We start from the raw sequence: 24,141 nt of genomic DNA, 5'->3' as shown, positions 1-24,141 counted from the left end.
AGTACCAGACTGCTATTCAACAGTATCAACATTCTCCCTAACTTTCAAGCTTGTAAAATAAAGTAAACATCATGGTTTTGGAAATAGTTTGGTTAGTCTACAACCATAGGCCATATTAGACAGTAGTACAGTACTATTGGCATATATTTCTCACCAAATTAATTGCTTTAAGTAAATGCTTGAGAATTGTGTGTGAGGCTGTGAGCCCCATCATCTTCATCTATGAATCGATTCACTGCAATTAAAATAAAACAGTAGTAGCTACACAATCTAAGCAAACATTAAGAGAAGGATACTAAACTGAGGCCTATTGATCTGCAAGGCATTTATTTAGTTAAAAGACTCACAACATACAATACAAGCTCAGTGACCTTGTTACAAAAATAGAAATATGCATGGGCCATATGGACCACAGATATTAAGCACAAAAATGTATGTATGGAAACAGGAAAATGATTAAAACGTAATACAGTACATTAAACCAATGTCTATACTGGGTAGAGATCACAGGCAGCCATTAGAAAACCAATCCAGCTCCAACACAAAATCAATAACTAGACCAGCATGGTTTTCAAAAACGTTTCAACAAGATGTAGCAGTTTGAGGAGATAAAAACAAGAACATTTTTTCCTGTTAGTGTCCAGTACAATTCTAGCATTCAAAAATGAAGATAAGAAAACTAAAACTATAACCATGTTATTATGAGCAATGAAGTATAAAAGCCGAATACACAAAAAAAATATAGTGGGGAGGAAAACACCTTCTTACATTCACAGAATGGATATTCATGTTCACAATGACAGCTTGATCCTTCACAGTGATTCTATGTACATGTGGGGCTGTAAAGCAGAGGTGCAAACTATAAAGTGATCACTGATCGCACCACAGATCAAAACAAATCAACTCAACAGCATTTCAATGTGCGACAGCTTGCCTGCCAAAAGGTGAAGCAGTCGACTCGGCAATTCATGTTTAACCCTCTCCTCACAAAATTCACCCCAACTACACATAAGGCCATGATTGGCCCTAAATGCTCTCACTAAGCATTACGGGACAAGTGATGGAAGAAAGACGTCAGATCCAAACCATATGGCTGTAGTGCAGTAGAAGGTATGAGTATGGGATTCTTCCACAAATCCTTAAGATTAAGGATCTATAATGATTGGGTATAAGTATTATAATACTTCACAGAGCTGGTAGCCAGTGCTCCCTGTCAAACCGTACTTTATGTGGGTAACAACATAACACAGGAGTTCTAACTGGACAGGAAGTAGCCATCATTTTGTTCTCCTGCAACGTGAATTTGATACGAACAACAGTGACAACACTATGCTGTGGGAGTGAAAAATATATATATTTAAAGTAATTAGCGGCCATTTAGGGACAGGATTCTACTTCAAGTGATCAACGATTGGCTCTCTTGGCGGGGGGTTCATCTGCTTTCGGTCCTCCTCGGGTGCGTACCGCAGGGGGACTGGGTTCTCGTTTACGACCTCCCTTCACTGCTGCCGTTTGGCCTCTTGCTCCACTGCCAAGGGAAAACAAGGAATAAGTCTTGGTGGTTCTGTATGTCCATATTTGATCGTTTTGAGCGGTGCCGCCCAAATGACTGGTCGCGTTTATCTAGGTCTGTCTGACTGGGGTATGAACAGCTGCAATAACACAGGGTGACCTACCTTCAAGTGGCGCTGATGAGCTTCACACTAGCTGCGTTTACATGAACACCTTTCTTCCAATTTGATTAAAATAAAGCCGATTGAAGGTTTTGGATCAAGTGTTTACATTGGCACGATCAATCCGATCTGGTGTTTACAACATGTGCCCACTTTTAATCAGGTTAGCTGTGTGTATAATGAAATCAGACCCATCTGAACAGAGTGGTGATGTACTGTACTTGTTCTGTACTCGTACTGTACTCTTACTGTACTGTACTTGTACTGTATTGATACTGTACTTGTACTGTAGCCTACTACATTGTAGTGTAATGTACTGTAATGTACTCGTACTGTACTGATACTGTACTTGTACTATACTATACTCGTGCTGTACTACATTGCACTGTACTGTACTGTAATGTAATGTACTAGTACTGTACTAGCACTGTACTGTACTACATTGTACTGTACTCTTATTGTACCTGCATTGTACTCATACTGTACTGTACTCGTACTGTAGTGTACTTGTATTGTACTGTAATACATTGTACTTTACTGTATTCATACTGTACCTGTATTGCACTCTTACTGTACTGTAGTGTACTACATTGTACTGTACTTGTACTGTACTCTTACTACATTGTACTTTACTGTACTCGTACTGTACCTGTATTGTACTCGTACTGTACTACATTGTACTGTACTCTTACTACATTGTACTTTACTGTACTCGTACTTTACTGTACCGATATTACCGTTTACCGCGATATTTTAAATCAATACCGGTAATATCGCAGAGTATATAAATAATACCGAATACCGGTAATATCGCGGAGTATATAAAACACCACTCAATAACACCGAATACCGTCATAATACTAATATCGTAATTTTACCGTCATGTAAATATGAGAGGAGAGGAGAGGAGAGGAGAGGGGAGGGGAGGGGAAATTTTGACTGGAGAGGAGAGGAGAGGAGAGGAGAGGGGAGGGGAGGGGAGTGGAGGGGAGGGGACATTTTGACTGGAGAGGAGAGGAGAGGGGAAATCAGCCCGTCAGTGTGATATATTAATGTTTTATTAATAATACCGATAATACCGATTATCGCGGTATTATTCACGTTATCAATATCGATATCAAAAAATCAATATCGCCCAAGCCTATGTACTAGTACTGTAATGTACTAGTACTGTACTACCTTGTACTGTACTCGTAGTGTACTTGTACTGTACTACATTGTACTGTACTCGTACTTTAGTGTACTACATTGTACTTTACTGTACTCGTATTGTACCTGCATTGTACTCGTACTTTAGTGTACTACATTGTACTGTACTCGTACTGTACGAGTACACTCAACTAAAAAAACTCAACTTCACCTGTGAACGGTGTGAAGCTCAACAGCACCACTTTGTCACCTGTTGGTACCCTAAACGGACGGACGGACAGACAGACAGACAGACAGACAGACAGACAGACAGACAGACAGACAGACAGACAGACAGACGGACACACATTGCCGTTCCTTGGAGTGGCTGCACCACTCAATAATACATTATTATTATTATTATACACACAGCTAACCCTATTATTATTAATAATAGGCCTATTATTACTATAAAATGGGTCACCACATCATGTGTTTTCCCACTTTTACGCATTCTTCCCTCCTGCCTTTACACACGCTGAACAGCACAGCATTTGGATTTGTTTTGTTAATGAAGCAGCAGTTTGACTCACCGTCACTAGGCTACTTTTTGATGGGGGAAATGACACTTGCAGAGTCGGAGGTGAGCAGAAGAACAAAGGGATTGTAATGCGTACCTATAGGCTATAGGCCTACTGTTACAACGCTGCTGTGTGTATAGGCCTACAGCCCTACAGTAGTATATCTATACAATGAAAACAGTACATGGCATGCAAGACATTTAAAATGTTAAATAGGTTACTGTGGAATTTTACATGTGGTTTTACATGTGGTTCCAAATGATGAATTGATTACATCACTAGCAAAAGACATGAAACTGGGTCAACTCAATTAGCTGCAGCGGAGCTGGTCTGACTTGAAGCACACTAGCCTACTATAACTGACCAGCACGGCTTCAAGTTTAAACTATAATGGCATGTAGGCCTAGTATTGGATATCAACTTTCTTCAGCCAAGCAGCATGATTAGGCCTATAGCCTTGCTCCAAGTTGGATTAATTCTTCAAAATGATCTGCGATCACAGAGGCAGCGGGGGGCAGAGCATATTAACGAGTGATTCTCACATCCATCATCCATTATCTCATTGGCTGCAACTGTGCAACACTTTGCATGGGAGATTTTCGGCAATATATTACCAGCTAAACCTTGTGTGTATGCGTGTGTGCGCATGCTTGCAGAGAGAGAGAGAGAGAGAGAGAGAGAGAGAGAGAGAGGCTTAAAGTACAGTTTAAAAGTTCAGGGCAGCAGGCACCTACATGTTTTGTAGGTATAAGTGGCCAATCAAAGACCTGATCTGCATGCCAAACGAGGAGGAAGCAACAGAAATTGCCCGACGATTAATGTGCAGAAAGAACATATCTGATTCTAATCGGGTTAAGGTGTATACATGGAAGAAATGTTCTTTTGATCGAGTTGTAAAAAAGTCTAGAGACTCTAGACCACCCCTCCGATTAAAATGTAAATCGGGTTGGGCTTGATCGGGTTTATTTTAAATCTGGTTTTAACCCGATTAAAAAGTGTCAAAATCCTTGCTTGGACATCGTCATCTGCATGTACTCTGTCAAGTTCAAGCCAATCCGCATATTAGGAGAAGAGTCATGAGGCTGCATCATTTCCCAGATGGAAACTGTATTTTATCATTGTACAAATGAGGAGGCAACCGTGGATGTATTAAAATAAGTAAAGTAGATGACAAATCGGTGTAGTGTGGGCTAATCGGTGTAGTGTGGGCTAATCGGTGCAGTGTGGGCTGTTTGAAGCAAGCCTCAAGGTATACCAATTATTATTGTGCAGGAGGATGCTACGCATGCCAGTCTTTGTAGCGGTGCCGTCCACGGCAGAACAATCTAAATGTGAAGTCTTAAAAAGACAAAAAAGTGGCCGCGCACACACCGTTTCGACAGACAGACAACTGCCTTCTTCAGGGTAAGGATACCAATTATTATTACCAATTATACCATAATTTGAGGAGTGAGACTTACCGTGTGCTCTCCTCTTTAGTGCCCTGTTTACTGGCTCGTGTAGACGGCTTACTCGGCTTGTTTCTATTAAAAAGAAAAAACATAATGGAGAAACAATTAAACAATTAAATCAGACATTAAGCACCCCCACAGCCCAAATGGAATGATTCTCTGTTGCAGGGTTCCCCAATTAGTTTTCCCTAAGAGCCAAATTATAGGGTGACATGCTGAGTGCCACGAAAATAGAATACATGTAGAAGATTTGACAGTTGCAGAAACACAATTGCCTTCCTTGACACATTAACGAGCTGGACACACTCTCTGCAGTAAAGTGAATGCAGCTTCATTTCTCTCCAACGGCCCTTGAATATGATGAAATGACATGATTACGGATCCCTGTGGTTATGGTAAACTAAGCTCACACTTAATATCACACACACCTGTAACTTTCGCCAGCCCCCCCACAACAACAAAAAAGAAAAAAAGTCATTAGTCAACTAATGACAATCCTAGTCGACTATAAAAATCCTTAATCGGGGAGAGCCCTAATGTTTACACACTCCCTTCCAAAGACAACTACTAGGTATTGGGTATTGCGTTCAGCCCTGTGCGAGTCTGCTCAGACAATCTCGCAAACTACTTCTTGTCGTGTCCACAAGACAGTCAGTTACAACACTTGGCTAGATGTGGTTCAGCCACAGCTGAACACATTGCTGTCCCTTCTCATTAAACTCTGCCAAGTCCGATGCTGTGCAGGGATGTTCCAGCAGGGGGCATGTGAGGAGGTGCTGCATGGTCTGCGGCTCACTGCCACAGTCACACACAATGTCCTCGTCATTTGAAAATCCCCATTTTGCGAGTGGCTTTTGCTCACCCAACACGAGATCTTCATCTATTTAAGCATTTCCACACTGCGTAGGTGGAGTCTGCTCCAGGGGGTAGTGCCTCGCTAGCCTTTAACTCCATCGTTGTAGCTGGTGGGAGGTTGCCAGTTCTTTCTTCCCGCTGAGTGACTCTCTCACTACTTATGCTCGGTTTTCCGATTTAAGACAGCTTTTGGCTGGCACATGGCCGAAGAGAGGACTGTTGTTGCCGCTCTTTTCTGCTTGCTGCATTCCGTCGTATCTCTGGTGGGGCTATGCCTGCCAGCAAACTACTAGTGTAGGCCGATTAGCATAATATTTTGCATACTGTACCGGTACTAGTCAATCACAGGCATGCAATATGTTGCAAGCCAAGGCTCCAGATTGAAATGCAAACTCATCAAAGTAACATTGTAGTTTATTGTATGCATGCAAAACATATATTCTTCAGCTAATCTTTTAGTCGCACAAATATTGTTCTTCTGAAGTAAAGTAAGTAAGTAGTATGTCTTGAGAATCAGGTTTGTTCTTCATGGTCAAGATTCCGTTTCAAGACTGTCAATGCGTATCACTGCCAAATGGTGCGCACCAGAAAATGGTCAAATAGATTTGAGTTATGGTTGTTAATCTCTGCATGTAAAAATGTTTTTCTTGCCCAGCGAATGTGGGCCTGCGAAAGCCCTGCACTCACATTTCAAATCACAACCTTTGATTAACTGGTGACACCAGTTATTAACAATTACACAAAACACTGAATGACTGGAATCTGTTCAAAATTACATGCAGGTTCTTTTAACATCAGAGCCTGGAGGGTCAGGCACACATATTGCAATGTATATTAGGACATAACATTATAACATCACGTTTGTCCTCGTGATGACCAATGTTGTGTGCGTGCATGCGTGCGTGTGTATTATATAGTCAATCTTGTATTAAAGTACCGTTCAGCTTCAAGACGAGCTGCGGACCGTGTTGTTCTGCTCTTGGTTTCTTCATCATCTTCCTCATCGTTCTGCTCCTTCTCTTTGTCCTGTGTATCCGCTGTAAAGAGAAACAAAGATCATATCACATTTAAAAAAAAACGTGATATGAAGTTACAAAGACAAATGTCACGTGATGGCTCAAAGGATAATAATTAAAATAAAATGTACCAGACAAGGAATAGATTGCATCACAACGCTTCACAGTGAGTCATCTCACATGAATTATGTGCAAGGTAAAATTGCTATGATTTCAATCGGTTCAAGATTTGAACTGACTGAACGTGTGTAACGAGTGGACCAGTAAAGCAGGGGTTCTCAACCTGCAGGTCGCCAAAGCAACGTTGAGAACCCCTGCAGTAAATTATACTGTTAAATAGGCCCTACCAGAGTCCTCAGTGGACACTCCTGCAGCTCCCTTGGAGGGTCTGCCCCTCCTTCCAGGCTTCTTTTGAGCAGTGTCCTCCTCCTCCTGTTCATCCCCCTCGACCTAGAGAGATTAAATCCTTAGCACTTAGAATTTACAGGGATGACTCACTCACACACAGTGTACAAATATGTGGGAGTTATTACGGTGATCTATATACACTGTGTGTGTGTGTGTGTGTGTGTGTGTGTGTGTGTGTGTGTGTGTGTGTGTGTGTGTGTGTGTGTGTGTGAGAGAGAGAGAGGTGTATCATTCAATCCATTGAGTCAAATCAACATACATTTAAGACATCAATACCACTGAATAAATGGATGTACTGTTTTGTGTGTACTGCATATATCGCAATACACCACAATGAAAATAAGCTGTGTGTTTTGTTCTTTACAGATAGATATGTACAAATATTTTTATGCATTATGTCAATAAAGATGTCAATCAATATGTCAGGGTACGGCAACATACATGGTCTGTTTTGTTCTCAGTTGACTGTTCCTCTTCATCTTCTGTCTGGGCCGGGCTCACCATAGGAGACTGACCTAGAGAGAGAGAGACAGAGAGAGGGGGTTGTCGTCCAAGGTCAATTCACAAGTTAATTTGAATGAAGTTAAGTTCACTATAGTGCTCACCTTGATATACAAAGAGGAAAGCTGGCTAAGACTCAGCAGCAATATATTAAATATCTAATATATTTAATATACTGTTTGGAAATTCCACCCTGCTGTGGAATCTGCACACTCACATCAGAAGGTGAGAGGACACAGATTAGAATGATGTTGCAATTTACGAATGAGAATAGCATTGGCAAGTGTGATCCGGTGTTCTTAAGAGTGAGTTCATGAACGCACCCATTGTACCACCGTCGGCACGGCACTATCAACTGTTCGGAACCTGGTCGGGACTTCTATTCGGAAGTTGAAGGCCAACCAGACTTGTTTGGTCGGGGCCTGGCCCCGACAGGCTAAGCCCGTCGTTAGCCCTGGCCTGGTGAAAAGTGTTTTGTTTTGGTGCAGATACGGAGATTCCGGTGTTGTCGGATTCTTTAAGTGAAACAAGCGACCAGGTCTATGAAAACAAGCCCAAAACAAGCAACCGGTTTCACCACTTGAGCCCATCAGCTATTTTCAAAAATAATATTGAAAGCAACAAGCAAGCCCAAATAAGCAACTACACCAACTATCCCAAATAAAAGCAACCCACAAATATGAATATTTACAAGAGACTACAGGAAAACAAGCCCAAAGTCGCTTATAATAAGCAGACGTGGCAACACTGTAAACCAGTGCTGTGCAGGTTACTTTGCATGCGCAAAAACAATGCTTCATCAGTTTGTTGGAATTGGAAACGGTGGAGAAGGAGCTTTAGGGAGGGAGCATAAATAGGCCCTACCAGAGTCCTCAGTGGACACTCCTGCAGCTCCCTTGGAGGGTCTGCCCCTCCTTCCAGGCTTTTTTGGAGCCGTGTCCTGCTCCTCCTGGGGCTGTTCATCCCCCTCGACCTAGAGAGATCATTAAATCCTATAATTTACAGGGATGACTCACTCACATACATTATGTACAAATATGTGGGTGTTATTACGGTGGGCTGTGTGTGTGTGAGTAAGTGAGAGAGTGAGAAGGTGTATATGATATGATATATGTACTGCATATATATATCGCAATGGACCACAATGGAAATGAGCTGTGTGTTTTGTTCTTTAGACAGATATGTACAAATATGTTTATACTAGATATGCATTTTGTCAATAAAGATGTCAATCAATCAATATGTTGAGAAAGACATTTACTGGCAACATACATGGTCTGTTTTGTTCTCAGTTGACAGTTCCTCTTTGTCTTCTGGCTGGGCCGGGCTCACCGAAGGAGACTGACCTAAGTAGAGGGGCAAAATGTTGGTCATCTTAAAATAAAAGTTTCTTGCATTGTAACTACGAGTTGCCACCTATCCTCCTTTCTGTTAAAGTTTATCTGCAGTGGTCAGCACCTCCCCAATATTGGTGTGCGCTGTGCGCTCCTACATACCTCTTTGTTCTGATAAATGCCAGTTGTATAGATGTAGACAATGTAATCCCGTATATTAAAAAGTTTATTAGTATCATTGTCATCATTACCAGTGTGACGAAGGATAGGAGATGTCACTCCGACGTCACTACAGTGACGTCAGAGACGACATCTTCAAGACTATAAAGATAAGGGCCTAGAAGGTTTGAGTGAGATAAAGCTATTGATACTAAGGATACTAAGGATACTAAGGACATCTATAAGATAACATTATCTTATCATCATATATCACTATCATCAACGCCTTCTTCAAGGATTCGTAACTCACCCCTGACCGCAGGACGAATCCTCGGCTCCACAATTGGCATCTGATTAGATCCCGATTACATGGTCCTTGAACGCCGTCAAAGAACGCCAGACGCTGAGGACGACCGCCCTCAACACATCTGACTTCTAGACGACCTGACGACAACGCCAGGCCGTCACCAAAAACCTAAGGAGCGTCTTACGACGCTAGATACAGTCCAGGATCTCAACTGAGAACCCTATCATGTCCCTATTAGAGGACAAGCGTTTCGTCGCAGCTCTGCGCACCCTCGACACCCTCGCCGCGGCCAGGATTGCCGACAAGGAAACCATAGCCGCGGCCAGGATTGCCAACAAGGCCGAGTATGAGAAACGCGCAACTGCAGAGCGAGAGCTTTACGAGAGACGAGAAGCTGCAGCGCAACGGGAAGCTGCAGCGCAACGGGAAGCTGCAGCGCAACGGGAAGCTGCTGCAGCGCAACGGGAAGCTGCTGCAGAGCAACGGGAAGCTACAGCGCAAATGCGCCATGACCAGCTAATTGAGACGCTCACCCGATCCCTCGGTCGAGGTGAAGCCCGGCATATCGAGGCAATCACCCGACTGACCCGAGCCCTCGCCCAAGCAGGCTACGGGAACCTTGTGCCACCAGTCCAGCGAGATGATCGGTCAGATGACAGACATTACATCCCGCCGTCACCCGCCACAGTGCGGTCTCTGACCCAGGGACACACCAAGGACATCGCACGACGCGAAGAGTCGGCCAAACAATTGGCCGAGAAGTCCGCGGACAGCGCCCCCCGCACGACCAAGGAGGGCCCGGCCGCCGCCCAATCTACAGTGCCTGCCGAGTCGACCCTTGCTCAGGGCGCGGCACGGCCGGCAGATACACCATCCCAACCCAGGTGCTACGTCGCAGAATCCACTCCGACCTCCGATGTTGAGATCCAGCATCCGGACAGCGACACCTCCCCAGGCCGTGACAACGGCATACACAATGCTCCTACACCGGCCCCCGACGCTACGGTCGACGGGGGGAGAGCGATCAGCCTCGACATAGTCGACCACTGCGTCAGCATTCCCAGCCACCTTGCCACTCAAAAGGGAAAGCTAACAACGAACCCCCACTCAGGAGAGATAGAGGGAAGGCCAAAGTCACCCCCCACTACATTGACGCAAGCTAGCAGCGTACTGAATGAGTCAACAGAGAATTGTGCGGAGGTCAGCCTGAGCAGGCCAACACCCCCGCCCAACCGAGCCACCCTTCGTCCACCTGACAGGCCCACCAGCAAGAAGGAGGACGACGACGGCGACCCGCAGGGCCTCAGGCCACCGCGACACCACGTTGCACGTGAACATGAATATGACCATGAACGTGCACGGTCCCCGAGCCCCGACCCGCTGCGTCACAGCGCACAAACCTGTGCACCAAGAGACGACCGCGAATCTGGCTCAGCGCCCGCCTCACAACGCAGAGACGTATGGGCCAGGCAACACAGCCAAGCCAACCCGTCGGTGAACCAATCCCAGTCACTGGGTGTCCTGGCAGACGTACTCGGCAGGGAGATTATCATCCTCGAAACATCCGACGGCTCTAGCCCCAGCTCCTACCCGAGCAGTCAAGCAGACAGCCAAGCGACCAAGGACGTTCAGCTTTACGACCCGAACGCCCTCAAAGCGCCAATTGTCGCAGCACCAACGACCGAGACGGCAACTGCCCATGTCTCAAGCACAGCTCTAACCGCTATAGCACTGGGAGTTAAGACTGCCTCCGTCCCCGCCCCAAGCGTGGGCACACCGCGAAAGCTAGAGACCAAACAATACGAGTCTAGCGTCGCACAGACAAGGAACAAGGAGAGCAGCACTTTGGCCCCAACGAGTGGCCAAGTCGCCACGCTCCACCTCGTCTTTTGTGTGAGCTCGCCTCAAGACGAGCCTGCACAGACAGAGAATCTACAACAGCAGACCAGCGCCAGGAAGATATCCCACCCGGCGCCCAAGAGAGACGACAACGTCCTGCTCGATAAAGAGCCGTTGCAGGTCAACGAGATGAAACCGAACAAAGTCAAGCCGACTAGGCTAGGCCGGCTAGGTTTCTTCATTCTAGTAATATCACTGACAGCCGCAGTTATTCATCACACGGCACGCCCCAGACAACTGTTAATCACAGCGGGCAACCCGAATACCAACACCTATCAGAGGAACGACGAACTAGCGTTAATACCAATTGACGCGAGCACGTCCCAGCCCGGGAACCCGCCAGGGTCACAGACGAGGCCACACGCAGCCCTGGCCGGACTCCCCGGCGGAGAAAGCCTGCCCAGCCTCAGATCAGTCATGATGCAGCGAGTGCCCGCTCCCCAGGGAGCCACTAGCTGGATGCAGACACGATCCTACGCCACGGTCAGGCACATCATCATCGAGATGCTATGGCGCCTCTTCTGTTCATCATTTCAGATGCTGTAAGGCCCCCAAGCCACCATGCCAACTTCCACAGACTCTAGTGTGACAACGCGATCCTCCAGGGTCCTCCACACGCCACCAGAGAAAAGATGGAAAAGGGGGAGCAGGGGGAATAAGGTGAAGTCGGCGTTCCGCAGCCTAGTGCTGTCTGACTCACCAGCCTCGTCCTACAAAGGACGCACCAAGGCCACTGCGTTGAAGCAACGCAGGGGGGGAGCGGAACAAACAGGACAAACAACACGACAGCGTACGCCGACAACGGCCCAAACATCGTCCTGCAGCTCACCTCCAGCATGCAGTCGAGGCTCTGAGCAACAACAACTACATACGCTCCAACCCCAACGCTGCCAAGACCATAGAACACTCACCTACAACTGGTCAGTGTCCTGACGAAATCTGCGAAAGCACGGTGATCTACACCTACCGCCACTCGAGCGAGCAGAAACAGGAGCATCCAGCTCAAGAATAAACACCACACCTCAAAAGCAGGAGCAGAGTCCAAAGGAAGCCTGCGCGCACCTGAGGCAAGAGCCCGGAGCGACGATGGCCGCCATGGATGTGAGGGGGGGAGCCCAAAGGAGGCCAAAGCCCCCCAGGTAGATAGCAGCAGGCCAGAGCCTGTTAAGAAAGCAGAATTCTACCCAATCCGTAATACCAACCAACGCCACCAGTCACCCACCCCGAAGCCGAACTGCTCAGCCGCAGGAGATGGCGACACTCCCAAATCCTAGCCGATCAATTCTGGCGCCGATTTGTTCAGTTTTACTTACCGGATCTTCAACCACGCAGAAAATGGCTAGGAGAGAGAGAGAACCTCGCCAAAGGGGCTTACGTCCTAGTGATGGATCCTCAACTCCCGAGGGCTTACTGGCAGATGGGGAAAGTGATAGAAGCAATACCAGGCAAAGACGGGAGGGTCAGGACGGCGAGAGTCCAAATCGGGACACGAATTCTCCTGCGCCCAGTGGCCAAGCTAATCTCACTCCCGGAACTGCCGGCCACAGCCGCGGTAGCAAGGGAAACGACGGAATAGTGAAGCTAGTAGCTTCACTAAGGAGGAGTGTGACGAAGGATAGGAGATGTCACTCCGACGTCACTACAGTGACGTCAGAGACGACATCTTCAAGACTATAAAGATAAGGGCCTAGAAGGTTTGAGTGAGGTTAAGCTATTGATACTAAGGATACTAAGGATACTAAGGACATCTATAAGATAACATTATCTTATCATCATATATCACTATCATCAATGCCTTCTTCAAGGATTCGTAACTCACCCCTGACCGCAGGACGAATCCTCGGCTCCACAATTGGCATCTGATTAGATCCCGATTACAACCAGTAATACTTGTAGTCGCTGTGTCAGAAATGGTTTGGGCTCTTTTTTGGAAATATCGAATCACAATATTACAGCAAAATGATGAATAAGCAGCTTACCGTCAGTGGTATCCTTGGCCTGGGCTCCGGCTCGCCTGCCCCTGCGAGTGGGCATCTCTTCTGATACATCTGTCTCTTTAGGTTGTTCCTCTTCTTCGGTGGTGGGTTTGGATGATGGCCCTCTACGTTGTTCCTCTTCTTCGGTGGTGGGTTTGGATGATGGCCCTCTACGTTGTTCCTCTTCTTCGGTGGTGGGTTTGGATGATGGCCCTCTACGTTGTTCCTCTTCTTCGGTGGTGGTTTTGGATGACCGTCCTCTGCGTGGCGTTTTGGCCTCTGCAACTTTCTCCTGCTCAGTTTCCTGTGGAAACAAAGTTGTCTGACCAACGCGTGGAACCACAGTGTTGTCTGAGCCAACACGTGGAACCACAGAAGTACAGCAGATTGCTATTGTTGGGGGAAAAATACATGAATGTACGAACTGTTTTTTTTTAAAGTATTAATTAATATATATATATTATTCTCATTGATGCAACTTTAAAACCTCACCTCAGCAGACGGTTCCTCTTGGCTCTCCTTTTTATCACCATCCTCCCCTGATTCATTTAAGAAAATAAAAATAATTTGCATACAAATTCCTTAACAGTATTAACCAAACATTACCTGTAAACTTTTGTTGAATGTATGTAAAACACCAGAAATCCACTTTCGTTAAAAGAGACCAAACATGTCAACGTAAGACTCAGCCACAATACCAGAGTTCTTTGTCGTTGAAGGTAGTTTTCGTTTGCGGGTCACCCTTCCTTCTGTTCTCCCCTCCTGGAAAACAGATTTCAAAGATGTTGAACTTTGGTAGAACTGTGTGTTGTGTAGCTACCTGGGCATAATATAAGTACAAATATTGTAGATCATCTGAATCGGTTGCTTCTGCACTCTGTGAGCATGTAACCGGAAGTAGCAACTCCTTCCCATAAACGAAGTCTGTCTACTGGGCATACATTGTTACTTGGAATTCTGTGGCACTAGTGAATTAAGTGTAATTGTAAAAATGCAACCATTTTACTTTACCAGAAATAAGTACCAGGACTTATTTGTAACGCTGTGTGTGCCCACACGACATTTTCAAAATAGTGACCCAGGGTGCCCAATGTTATTTTTGTCATTTGTTTTATTTTTTATGAAAATCACAAAAAAACAACAACAAAAAAACATCTGTGGACGTCTTGGGCACAAAATGTAATATATTGGCAGAATCAGTATTTTCGGGCTAACTTTTTCATCCTCCTGAGGAATCCTGAGGCGTTCCCAAGCCAGTGTGAAATCGCGTCACAAAGTGATGCATTGTAAGCGTGTAGATCAACTATTTCCACTATATTTAATGTATAAAATTAATCGCAATTATTAGTATGACAATGAATCGTCAGAGAATGTGATTTTTATACCTGGTTCACAGTAAGAGTGACTGGAATCACGACTTTCACGATCACAGAACACAGGAGCAACAGATGATTCTATCATATATCATGCCCAGGTAGGTAGCTATACAATCCAGGGTTCTACCATAGATCAACATCACTTTAAGTCTGACTAACATATACCAAGAACCCAAACAATTACCTTTTCTGACGAGCCTGATTCCTTTTCATCTTCTTGTCTGTCTGAATCGGAGGCACTACCTGAAAAATACAGTCTCAACAATCAGCAACACACCAGACCAGCAACACGTCACTGCAAAAGCCACACCACTTCCTGGGGGCATACTCTCTATATTGTAACCCTATATGGTATTTGATCTAAATAAGCATATTCATATAATTTGACAACACTATCCTATTTTTAAATCATTATCATTTTTGCGACAAACTGGAAATATAGACAAGAGAATAGAGAGAGAGAGAGAGAATAGATAGATTAAATAAATAAATCCAGAGGAACAGATGTCAACAAGATGTGCAGACTTGAGGTGACACCAGCAAGTCGGAGCACATATTCTGTAGTTAAACAAAGCTCTTGTAATTAAACAATATTTAACGAAACATGATCAACGTAAAGGAAATAAAGAGGCACTGGTTAAGTAAAAAGTGATAATGTTTCCCTCCTTTTTTGGTGTATTAATGGTAACATGTTAAAATAAATCAATTTCCAGAGCCCAGAAGACTCACTGGTTTGTTTGATTAGTTTGGTTTGTCGTGATCGTCTTGTTTCTCTGACCTCGCCAGGGTTGTCAGGAGCATCACACTCCAACTGAGAGAGAAATGGAGAAAGCAAAAGGGAGAGCAATAAAGAAAAATGAGACCGATGAGAATCAACAAGGAAAAAATAAGGACAATCAATATAAATACATTTCAATCAATATAAATACATTTCAATTTCTGTTCGCTTTGTGAACACATGCTAAAAGAAAATCTTACATTTTGTGAGTCTCTGTTTTCTTGTGCAACATTTTCTTCAGGTTTTGTTACATTGTGGTCCTCATCTAAACAGTGAAGAGAGAAAACATAAAACGTTGCCTGTATTTTATAGGTTTGGTAAATTGCTATTAAGATGAGCTCAGGTGTTTAAAAACTAAAACATTTGGTTGTACTATTTAAGAGAAATATATGTTAGGTGAACCACTTACTAATATTATCTGCATCAATTTTGGCCTGGTTGTCCTCATCTTCTGCATCCATCTTGGCTTGGTTGCTCTCATCTGCCTTTTGCTCAACCTACAGTATTATTATTCAATAACAGACCACCATGAACTTCAACATTGCTCACTGAATTATGACTGTAATGTTTTGGGGGAAATAAAAAAAACACTCACTCATAGTCATAGCCAAGGTTGCATCAAGTCGTAACCTCGATGCAACCGTGGCTATGAGTGAGTGTGTTTTTTATTTCTAGTACTGTACGACTAGCCAGTGGCGGCGCCAGGAGTGTGCGACGTAGGCAAAAAGGTAGTCTTCTTAAGTGCCCAGGTATTATATATTTTCTGAGGCGTATACACAGTGTTTGTGTATTGGTCGATCTCACTGTTTGCATACTGACTGAACTTTTGAATTGTATTGTTTTAATAGTTATATTCCTCAATACACACATTGCCAACGTCTGGTGAAATTTAAAAAAATAAATAAACAGGAGTGCCTATCGCTTTTTTGTGCCAGTCTGAAATGTCAATCCTGGCATCGCTCGTTACTTTTAATTTCTTTTTCTACAATACTGCACATTCATCATGGTCAGCGCTTCCACAACATTGCATTCGACTTTCAATCATCTTTTCTGACCACAAATTGTTTATATCAGTAAATGAATGATAACTCACCTTAGTGGCTGTCTTGACTGCTGCCACATTTGACTGGATTTCATCTATAAAAAAAACAACAAACCGATGAGGACACTGGAAACCTAAAGGGAAAGCTGCTAATTATTTGGAAGAAACAATATACAAAACCTCACCATGTCTGCGTGAAGTGTCTGCCGCTTGTTCCACAGAAAGTGGGTCAAAAACAATGGCTTCCATTTCTTTATCTCTGGTCTCCTCACTTTCGGATATCGGACAATCTGCACCTGAAAAGTTACAGAATATAATGTAATAATTCTAGTTATTTATTTACTAGTAGTTTCATTATTCTCTGTATTTATACAAGCAAGACGTTAATTGTTCTATATAACAATAAACAATATCCTTTCTGGATAACAACTAATTTGATGACTTGACAAAAGAAAAATGCAAAAGCAATAATTGTCATGGTGAATTATAATAAATAGCCATGAAAACAGACATGTGAAATACCTTGTACATCAGCTAGTGGTGCAAGTTCCTTAACAGGCTGTACCTCAGGAACAGTTTCACTTTCAACAGCTTTTTCTTCAGCTACCTGAGCCTGCTGTTTATTTGAGGTGGTTTTATCATCCTACACATGTGAAAGAACAATGGTATGATTTAAAGATGAAAGATGATAAATGACAAAAGGGAGTGGAATATTGCTTTTTAGATCTAAATAGATCCTGCTGAACTTGACAGATTCAGATATTCACTGAAAGCTTCAAAATATGTATTCAATGTGAATTTTAATCTGGCAGAACGTTTATTTTATTTTTTTAATTAGAACTGTCTGAAGGCACAAAAATGTATTCTCACCTCAGGAGCGAATGAAACAGATGTTTGTACCTGTGGCACATCTGTTTCTCTCACCATAACATCAGGGGCATCTACAAAGGGAACAGATTTAGCTTGTGAAAAACACAAACACATACTCACTTGAGTATGAATCTGATATTTACAACAGATTGACTTTTTTCAATTTACCTGTTTTTCCAGTAACAGGCTTATCCACCTCCTGAGATAGAGCTGGTGCCACCATTTGAACATCAGTAGCATTCGGCTCTTCCTTTTCAGATGTAGTGGATGCAGTGGTATCCATTGGTGGAGGCGGATTGACCTCACCATCTTCTCTGGAGTCCACCGCGATTAGACTGGGAGACAACGTGCTATCAGGGTCCATAGAAAGCAGAGTCAAAGCCGCCTCTTTCATCTTCAGGTCAGCATCAATGAGTGTCAATTTAGGGGCCATGACTTCAGGGACGGCAACCTCCTGACAAACGCCATGTACAAGTCTTGCGTCTGCCGATGTACATATGTCCATCAGAGTCAGCAGAGCATCTGCCTCAGGTGGCATGGGACGTGTTTCCAGCTCACCGAGTCGAAGCTGCGCCTCACCGTCGTCTGGCTCAGGAGTGATGTCACTCAGTGCGTCGTAAGTGTCTTCGGACACAGAGGTAACAACTGTGGTAGCAGTGGGCTCGGAGTCTGTGCTCGTATCTTGGAGAAGAGCTCGTTTCTTAGGAGGCTCTTCTGACTCAGGACACGGCGAGGAAACTGAAGGCGTCTGGGACATTTCAGACTTGTCGGTTTTGTCTTCTATGCATGCCTTCTTCTCATCTAAGCTCTCTTCTTTCTTTTCTGAAATGTTATCCTTCTTCTCTAACCTTTTTTTGGCACTTCTACTCTCCAATTTATCTTGTGGAGCGTCTTCTGGGGTCCTCCTGTGTTCCTTTGCACTTCCCTCTTTTTTCTTTTCTTTTGTTTGCTGTTCATGTTTGGCCACATTTGCAACTCCTTTACCTTTGCCTTCCAAACTCTGAATTTTTTTGTCAGTCTTTGTTGACATGGCAGTTTTCACTTCCTCCTTAGATTTCAATTTGGATTTTTCCACAGCCTTTCCCTTATCTGTGAACTTGGATTTCCTTGGATCTTTCTCAGTTTCAGAGCTAGCTTTGCTACATTTCTGGCTGTCTAGTTCTGCTTTAGTCTTCTCTCTCTCGCTGTCTTTGGCGTCAGATTTAGATTTGGGCTTCTCCACTTGCTTGTCATCGGTGTGGCCTTTTACTTTTTTCACAACTTCCTTGGAGTGCTTTTCCCTTTTCTTAGTGCTGTCAGGACCTGGCTCCATGTCTGACCTGTCCTCAGAGGAACCTGCAGAATCTGGGCGTAATACCTGCTTAGTTTCACTTTTACTCAGAACCGTCGGCGTCTTCTCTCCTTTATTTTTTTCTTTTACTTTCTCTTTGTCCTTATCCCTAAGTTTATCTTTCTCCTTATCTGCTTTAGCAGCCTCCACAGCTGGGGTCTTTGACTTCTTGGAAGTGGCATCTCTCGAAGCCCCCTCGTCGGCTACACTTTCAGACACTCTCCCTTCCCTAGTCGTTCCTAGCAGTTTCTTTTCACTTTTGACCTTGGGTCTCTTCTCTCCTTTCTCATCGGGTGTTACTTTAACACTGACTCCCTCCTTCTGTTCGGTCTCGTCTGCTTGGGACTCAACTCTCTTCTCCACTTTCGGTTTAAGCTTAGTGCGGTCGTCTAACAGGCTGCGTTCTTTCTCTTTGCGCTCCTTGCGGGGAAGCCGATCAAATTTTCCAAAGGGCCGATGTTTCAGTGACTCCTGGGTACCCTGCTCCAATTCCAGGATGAAGGAATGTGTGCGGCTTTTTTCTGTCAGCTTTTTTGGTTCGGTGGAATCCTCAGAGATGCTACCAGATTTCCTGTGTCTCTCATCTGATAATACGGATTCTGATATTCGTCTGATCGGCTTAGCTTGTGACGCCTTTGAGGATGAAGGCTTCACCTCCTTTTGGAACGACAAGAGGCAAAACACACAATACATTACAACTCAGTATCGAATTGTATACTACTTCAATACTCCTAAATGTATCCAGCCATGGTTACTTTGACTTACTCCTTTCTTAGAGCTTTCTCCACCTGCATCTCCTTTCCTCTTGCTTGACACACTCCCTTCTTTCCTGAGGAGTAAATGTGATATAGTATCTTAAGCCAATTATCAAAATATTATTTATAGTAAAGCTTGCCAATAAATGGTGAATAGTAGTATTGTACAAATTTACTTTCAATAATTAACCGTAGGATACTGTTGAAACATTTGATTTCTGCTGTAGTTAAAAACAGTGGCCAACAGGTTGATAAGCTACAAAACATCTAAATAAAATATCGATGTTGAGATAATAACCAGAAAATCACAATGTAATTTTAGCTGCAGGCTTCATGCAGCCTTTGTCTCTGTATTCAGTATAAGGTTCTGTAAATGCACCTTGAGTCAAGCTTCCTCTTGAGGGCCATTTTCTTTTCCAGAACCTTCCTTTCTTTACGAGCTTCTTTGGCCCTGGGGCCTTCCAGACTGGGCGAGTCTCTTAGCCGTCGTCTTGCATCTTTGGATGGAATTGTACAATTAGCTACCTGTCTAACATTTCATTCAATGTTTTTATCAACTCACACTTGTTTTTGAGACTATGTGTGTATGAGAGGAATTAGATCATCAGCAACCAGGGATAAAAGGTGTGACACTCGTCATAAAAATACCTTGTTCTTCAGCCAGAGCTGCTTTTTGTCTTCGTTTCTCTTCCCAACGCTCCCTGTTCTGCTGTCTTTTCAGCAGTCTATCTTCTTTGTCCTTGGCCTAATAGGAGCAAAAGAAGCGATACGGCAAGAGAAAAAAAGAACACATCCAGGGTTTTCGTCAGACATACATAACATTAAAAAACAGGTGTTTAATTCCCTGTGCTGGATGGGTGATTTTGGACAATTATAGCAACTACAAAGGTTCCAATGAGCAAAGCAGTAAACTGCAACAGCTGTTTAGTGTTCAACAGTAAGAATAAATGTAATTGTACTGGGCAGTTCGCAGGTGTTAAAGTGATGGTGAAGCAGCGACTTATTGAGAAGGAACTGATAAATGATGGTCAGACAGAAACCACAATAACTTAAATATAGTATGTGTGGACAGATGGAATTTAGGTAGTCAGTCTCATAATTAACTTGTCTAATAACTCTGTCAGACCTAAAACATTTAAGGCTATATTCTATAGGCTCGCTGTACACTAGGCTTCCTTCCAGCAATGAATTAAATATGTCCACTAAATAAACTCATTACAGATTACTGGGGAGCAAATCAGATAGTTGATCAATAATCTGTTCCATTTTGTTTAAAATACAGTAGTCAATAATAGACAAGCAAGACTTTAATACTCACTACTGATCTTCGGCGCTCTTCCACAGTGACCTCATCATCCGAGTCGCTATAATAACGGGAGTAGAGGAAGGGCTTGTGGACGTAGGCTTTTCGACGAGGCTTGGGTTCTTTGTCGTCTTCAGTGTCTGCAGCACTGCCTTCCTTTTTTTCTACTCCCTCAGCTTTAAAATTGGGCAAAAACAGAGAACATGAACAAAGGAAACCGCCATAAAAGAACACCCATATGGCCATATTCTATGGTGTTCGTCATCCAGCAACTAAGAAACAACATTAGGAAAGGACACAAAGGTGGACTGTCACTCATTTTGGTAAATGTGGTAGGATGCTGTTTGGCTAAAAGGTTATTAGGAAATAATTAACAACATATAAACAGGGGTATGATCAACAGACCATCTGACAAAAGCTCTCCGTCCTCTGAGGAATCGGATGGAGGCTGATCTTCATCACTATCCTCTTCAAATGACGACAGGTCACTGGTGTGGACAGAGCTCACTGTGATGTCACTCAGGCCATCAAGATCAGAGTCCTCCAAGGAATATTCTAATTAGGAGAAGACAGAATAATCGTGTACATTACCTTTGTAATAACAATAAGGGTTGTAAATACAAATGTGAATTAAGAACGTTTAAAAAGAAAAGCTTAATAATAAAATTAATAATCAGTTCTGATAAAAGGGGACACATTCACCAATCTAAACAGAACCAAAGAAGAACCAATGATTAGGTACGTCAATATCTGCAGTAGCCTATATTGAAAAGTGTTTATGGCATACAAGACAACGATAATTTCGACAAAGGAAAAACAGAAAGAACAATACTATTTCTAACAGCAAATTAACATTTGTTTGTGTAGAATAGAATAGAATAGAATAGCTCACCTTCCTTCAGCCTCTCTCTGGTTTTCTGCTTGATTTGACAGGAGGGTTTCAGTGGCTCATCCTCCAGCCCGTCCTCCATGTGCTTGCCTGTGTTCTTGCTGCCAGCCCTGTCAGCATCATCCACCTGCTCCTGACCGCCTGATGTCTCCTCCTCCTTCACCTGCACCATCTGCACTTCCTCCATCGGTCCATCTTTGGCGGTCACCATTTGCTCCTCCTGAGCCTCCTCCACCTTGACGTCCAGTGCTTGGAGTTCTGACGCAAGCTTTGCCTCTTCCGCCTCGTCTGGCATCTTCTCGTCGCCATCGACATCGTCCCCCTCCTCTGTGAGACTCATGTCCTGTTCGCCCCCCTCCTCCATCAACACCCCTGTAAGCTCTTCTGAATCCTGACCCTTCCGGCCTCCGGGGGTGGCCCTCGAGCTGGCCTCCTGGTTCAGAGAGGATATGGTGTCCAGGATAGACATGGCGTTGCGGGCCGAAGAGGTGGCTGGTGTTGACGATGAGGCTGGAAGCGGGTGAATTTTGATGTTAGATAAAATGTGTCAAACCACAGAATGTAACAAATATAAATTAAATTAAAAAACATAATGTTTACCGTCTCGAACCTCGACCACTCAACATATTTTTGTTGATATTATTTTATGTTGAAAACAACCACTCCCCCCCACCCCTAAGTAGGTATTATATATTACATACCCTGCTCAAGAACGATGCCATCTGGTGTCATCTCTGGTAGAGCCAGTGGAAGAGGGGGCTCCTCACTGCAGCTGCCAGGGGACAGGAATTCCCTGACCACCCTCTCCACATGTGGCCTAAAAATGTGATTGATTTTGGGGTCCACCACCTGGGCTACTATCCTGTCCACCCCCTGCTCCAGCATTCCAGATCTAAGTACAAGAGAACAGCACCGTTAGCCTTGGTTTAGTCCGTGCGATGTAGGAACGCAGACGTAGGAATGCAAAGCAACACAACATAAATATTAAGGATTTTCATGAGGCGTATGTAGCCTGAGTGGGGTGCATGGAAGATGGGGTGTACATAATGAAGTTAGTCAACGCTCGGTTCTCACTTACTGTAGCACGAGTTGTCTGATGTTGTTTCTGAGCTGGTTCTTGTTCAAATGTGGACTCCATGTGTGGTTAGAGAGGTGGTTGGACACAAAGTTGTCCACTCTTTGTTTCAGATTCAAGTAAGCAGGCTGTAAAGGTGGACGATGGATGTTTAATCTATATACAGATAACACAATACAGGAACAATATAGTGCAGAAAGTGGAACTACATTCTGATCTAATATGCATTTTTATTAGCCCTAGAATAGCTGATACATTGCATGTTTTCCTTAGACAGCCATATAACACTTGATGCATTTTTCATGGAGGGATTTATTTGTCTCAGCACTCAGCATTATCAATGTGTTATGTACGTACGCACAATAATGAATTGCTGCGACTTGGGATAGTCAGTGCTCGTCATCTAGTATCATTTCCACTTGACAGTATTTTTTTTTAAATTTAATGTAGTATCGTAAACATGTTATCTAGCCACAGCCGCTGAGCTCTATATGTTGTGATGATTTATTATATTTTAGTTAGTTAGATATGTATACAAAGAAACACTCTAGCTAACGTTAGTTACGGTTAACTGGGGAAGATGCTTCTTGTTGTAAACTGTAGTAGCTGACCTTCGTATCCACGTCTGCAAGACAATCCCTCCTGAACTGATCGAAGAGTCCCTGTGTTTTCAGATGATTCACGATCATAGACACAAGCTGTGGGTCGCCGGGAGGCAATCCTGCCATGTTCAGAACTTCAGATACAGTTTAATAGGAGACAGTACTTAGGGATAATAACGTATCGATACTAAACAGGTCGCTGCCTGATAAATGTCCCACATTCATCCAACAGTAACACCGGGGCTCTTCTGCTTCTATTATGATTCTAAAAGTTCGAAAAAGCTTCACCCGGAAGGAAATAAGCATGTTTGTCGCTTCGACTACGGAACACTCTATCAGAGAGCGACCTCTAGTGGCGCATAATTTACACACATGATCCGGGAGAGGCGCCAAGAGACACAGCCATAATACAAAACGAACTCAAATTAAATATGAGTTGCAAAATTACATTCTGATTTCTGAATCATTTAAAATTAGTTGGGGCTTAAAAAGAAGTGTTTTACATCAAAACAAAAGCAAAAACATTGGCAGCGGTGGGATTCGAACCCACGCCCCCGAAGAGACTGGAGCCTTAATCCAGCGCCTTAGACCGCTCGGCCACGCTACCGGTGGAACGACCATGTAGTCATCTGCCATTAAAAAGGTTATTAACGCCGTTTGTAGTGATTAAAACTAGACAAATTGAACAAGTAAACCAATGTAGTTCAGTTCAACCGCTTATCCGTAGTCAACTCAGATAACCCACTGTTTGAGCACTAGAAAGTGTCAAGACAAAGCTCTCCCAATTAACATAAAATTCACTTTCAGCTACTGAAGTGGACAGTAGAAATGCA

General features: G+C 43.8%; 1 protein-coding gene across 1 annotated transcript; it reads right to left on the bottom strand.

Annotated features, from left to right (window-relative positions):
- Positions 1-310: 310 nt before the first annotated feature.
- bod1l1 (biorientation of chromosomes in cell division 1-like 1) lies at positions 311-23,617 on the bottom strand. Its single transcript, XM_079504623.1, has 28 exons — positions 23,318-23,617; positions 22,710-22,834; positions 22,333-22,523; positions 21,635-22,141; positions 21,148-21,297; positions 20,758-20,918; positions 20,088-20,184; positions 19,819-19,936; positions 19,450-19,513; positions 17,523-19,341; positions 17,355-17,425; positions 17,007-17,127; positions 16,670-16,780; positions 16,536-16,579; positions 15,852-15,939; positions 15,643-15,707; positions 15,394-15,475; positions 14,849-14,907; positions 13,987-14,050; positions 13,781-13,827; positions 13,292-13,592; positions 8,886-8,959; positions 8,478-8,586; positions 7,554-7,627; positions 7,052-7,154; positions 6,626-6,725; positions 4,843-4,905; positions 311-1,528 (listed from the first exon to the last, which is right to left on the bottom strand). The coding sequence occupies exons 1-28, from the start codon at positions 23,432-23,434 to the stop codon at positions 1,405-1,407; spliced, it is 5,049 nt and encodes a 1,682-aa protein (XP_079360749.1). The 5' UTR covers positions 23,435-23,617; the 3' UTR covers positions 311-1,404.
- Between the last annotated feature and the right edge of the window lie 524 nt (positions 23,618-24,141).

Source organism: Electrona antarctica, assembly GCF_951216825.1.
Source record: "Electrona antarctica genome assembly, chromosome: 1".
Taxonomy (NCBI): Eukaryota; Metazoa; Chordata; class Actinopteri; order Myctophiformes; family Myctophidae; genus Electrona; species Electrona antarctica.
This window is presented reverse-complemented; position numbering and strand designations above follow the sequence as displayed.

What these genes read in the sequence shown, in the direction of transcription:
- bod1l1 (XM_079504623.1), bottom strand. Translation starts at nt 23,434, where the DNA reads ATGGCAGGATTGCCTCCCGGCGACCCACAGCTTGTGTCTATGATCGTG. An exon ending in TTCAACGACAAAGAACTCTG is followed by an intron (nt 13,828 to 13,986) that starts GTATTGTGGCTG and finishes TAAATGAATCAG; the next exon opens with GGGAGGATGGTGATAAAAAG. An exon ending in GCTCGTCTTGAAGCTGAACG is followed by an intron (nt 4,906 to 6,625) that starts GTACTTTAATAC and finishes TCTTTTTAATAG; the next exon opens with AAACAAGCCGAGTAAGCCGT.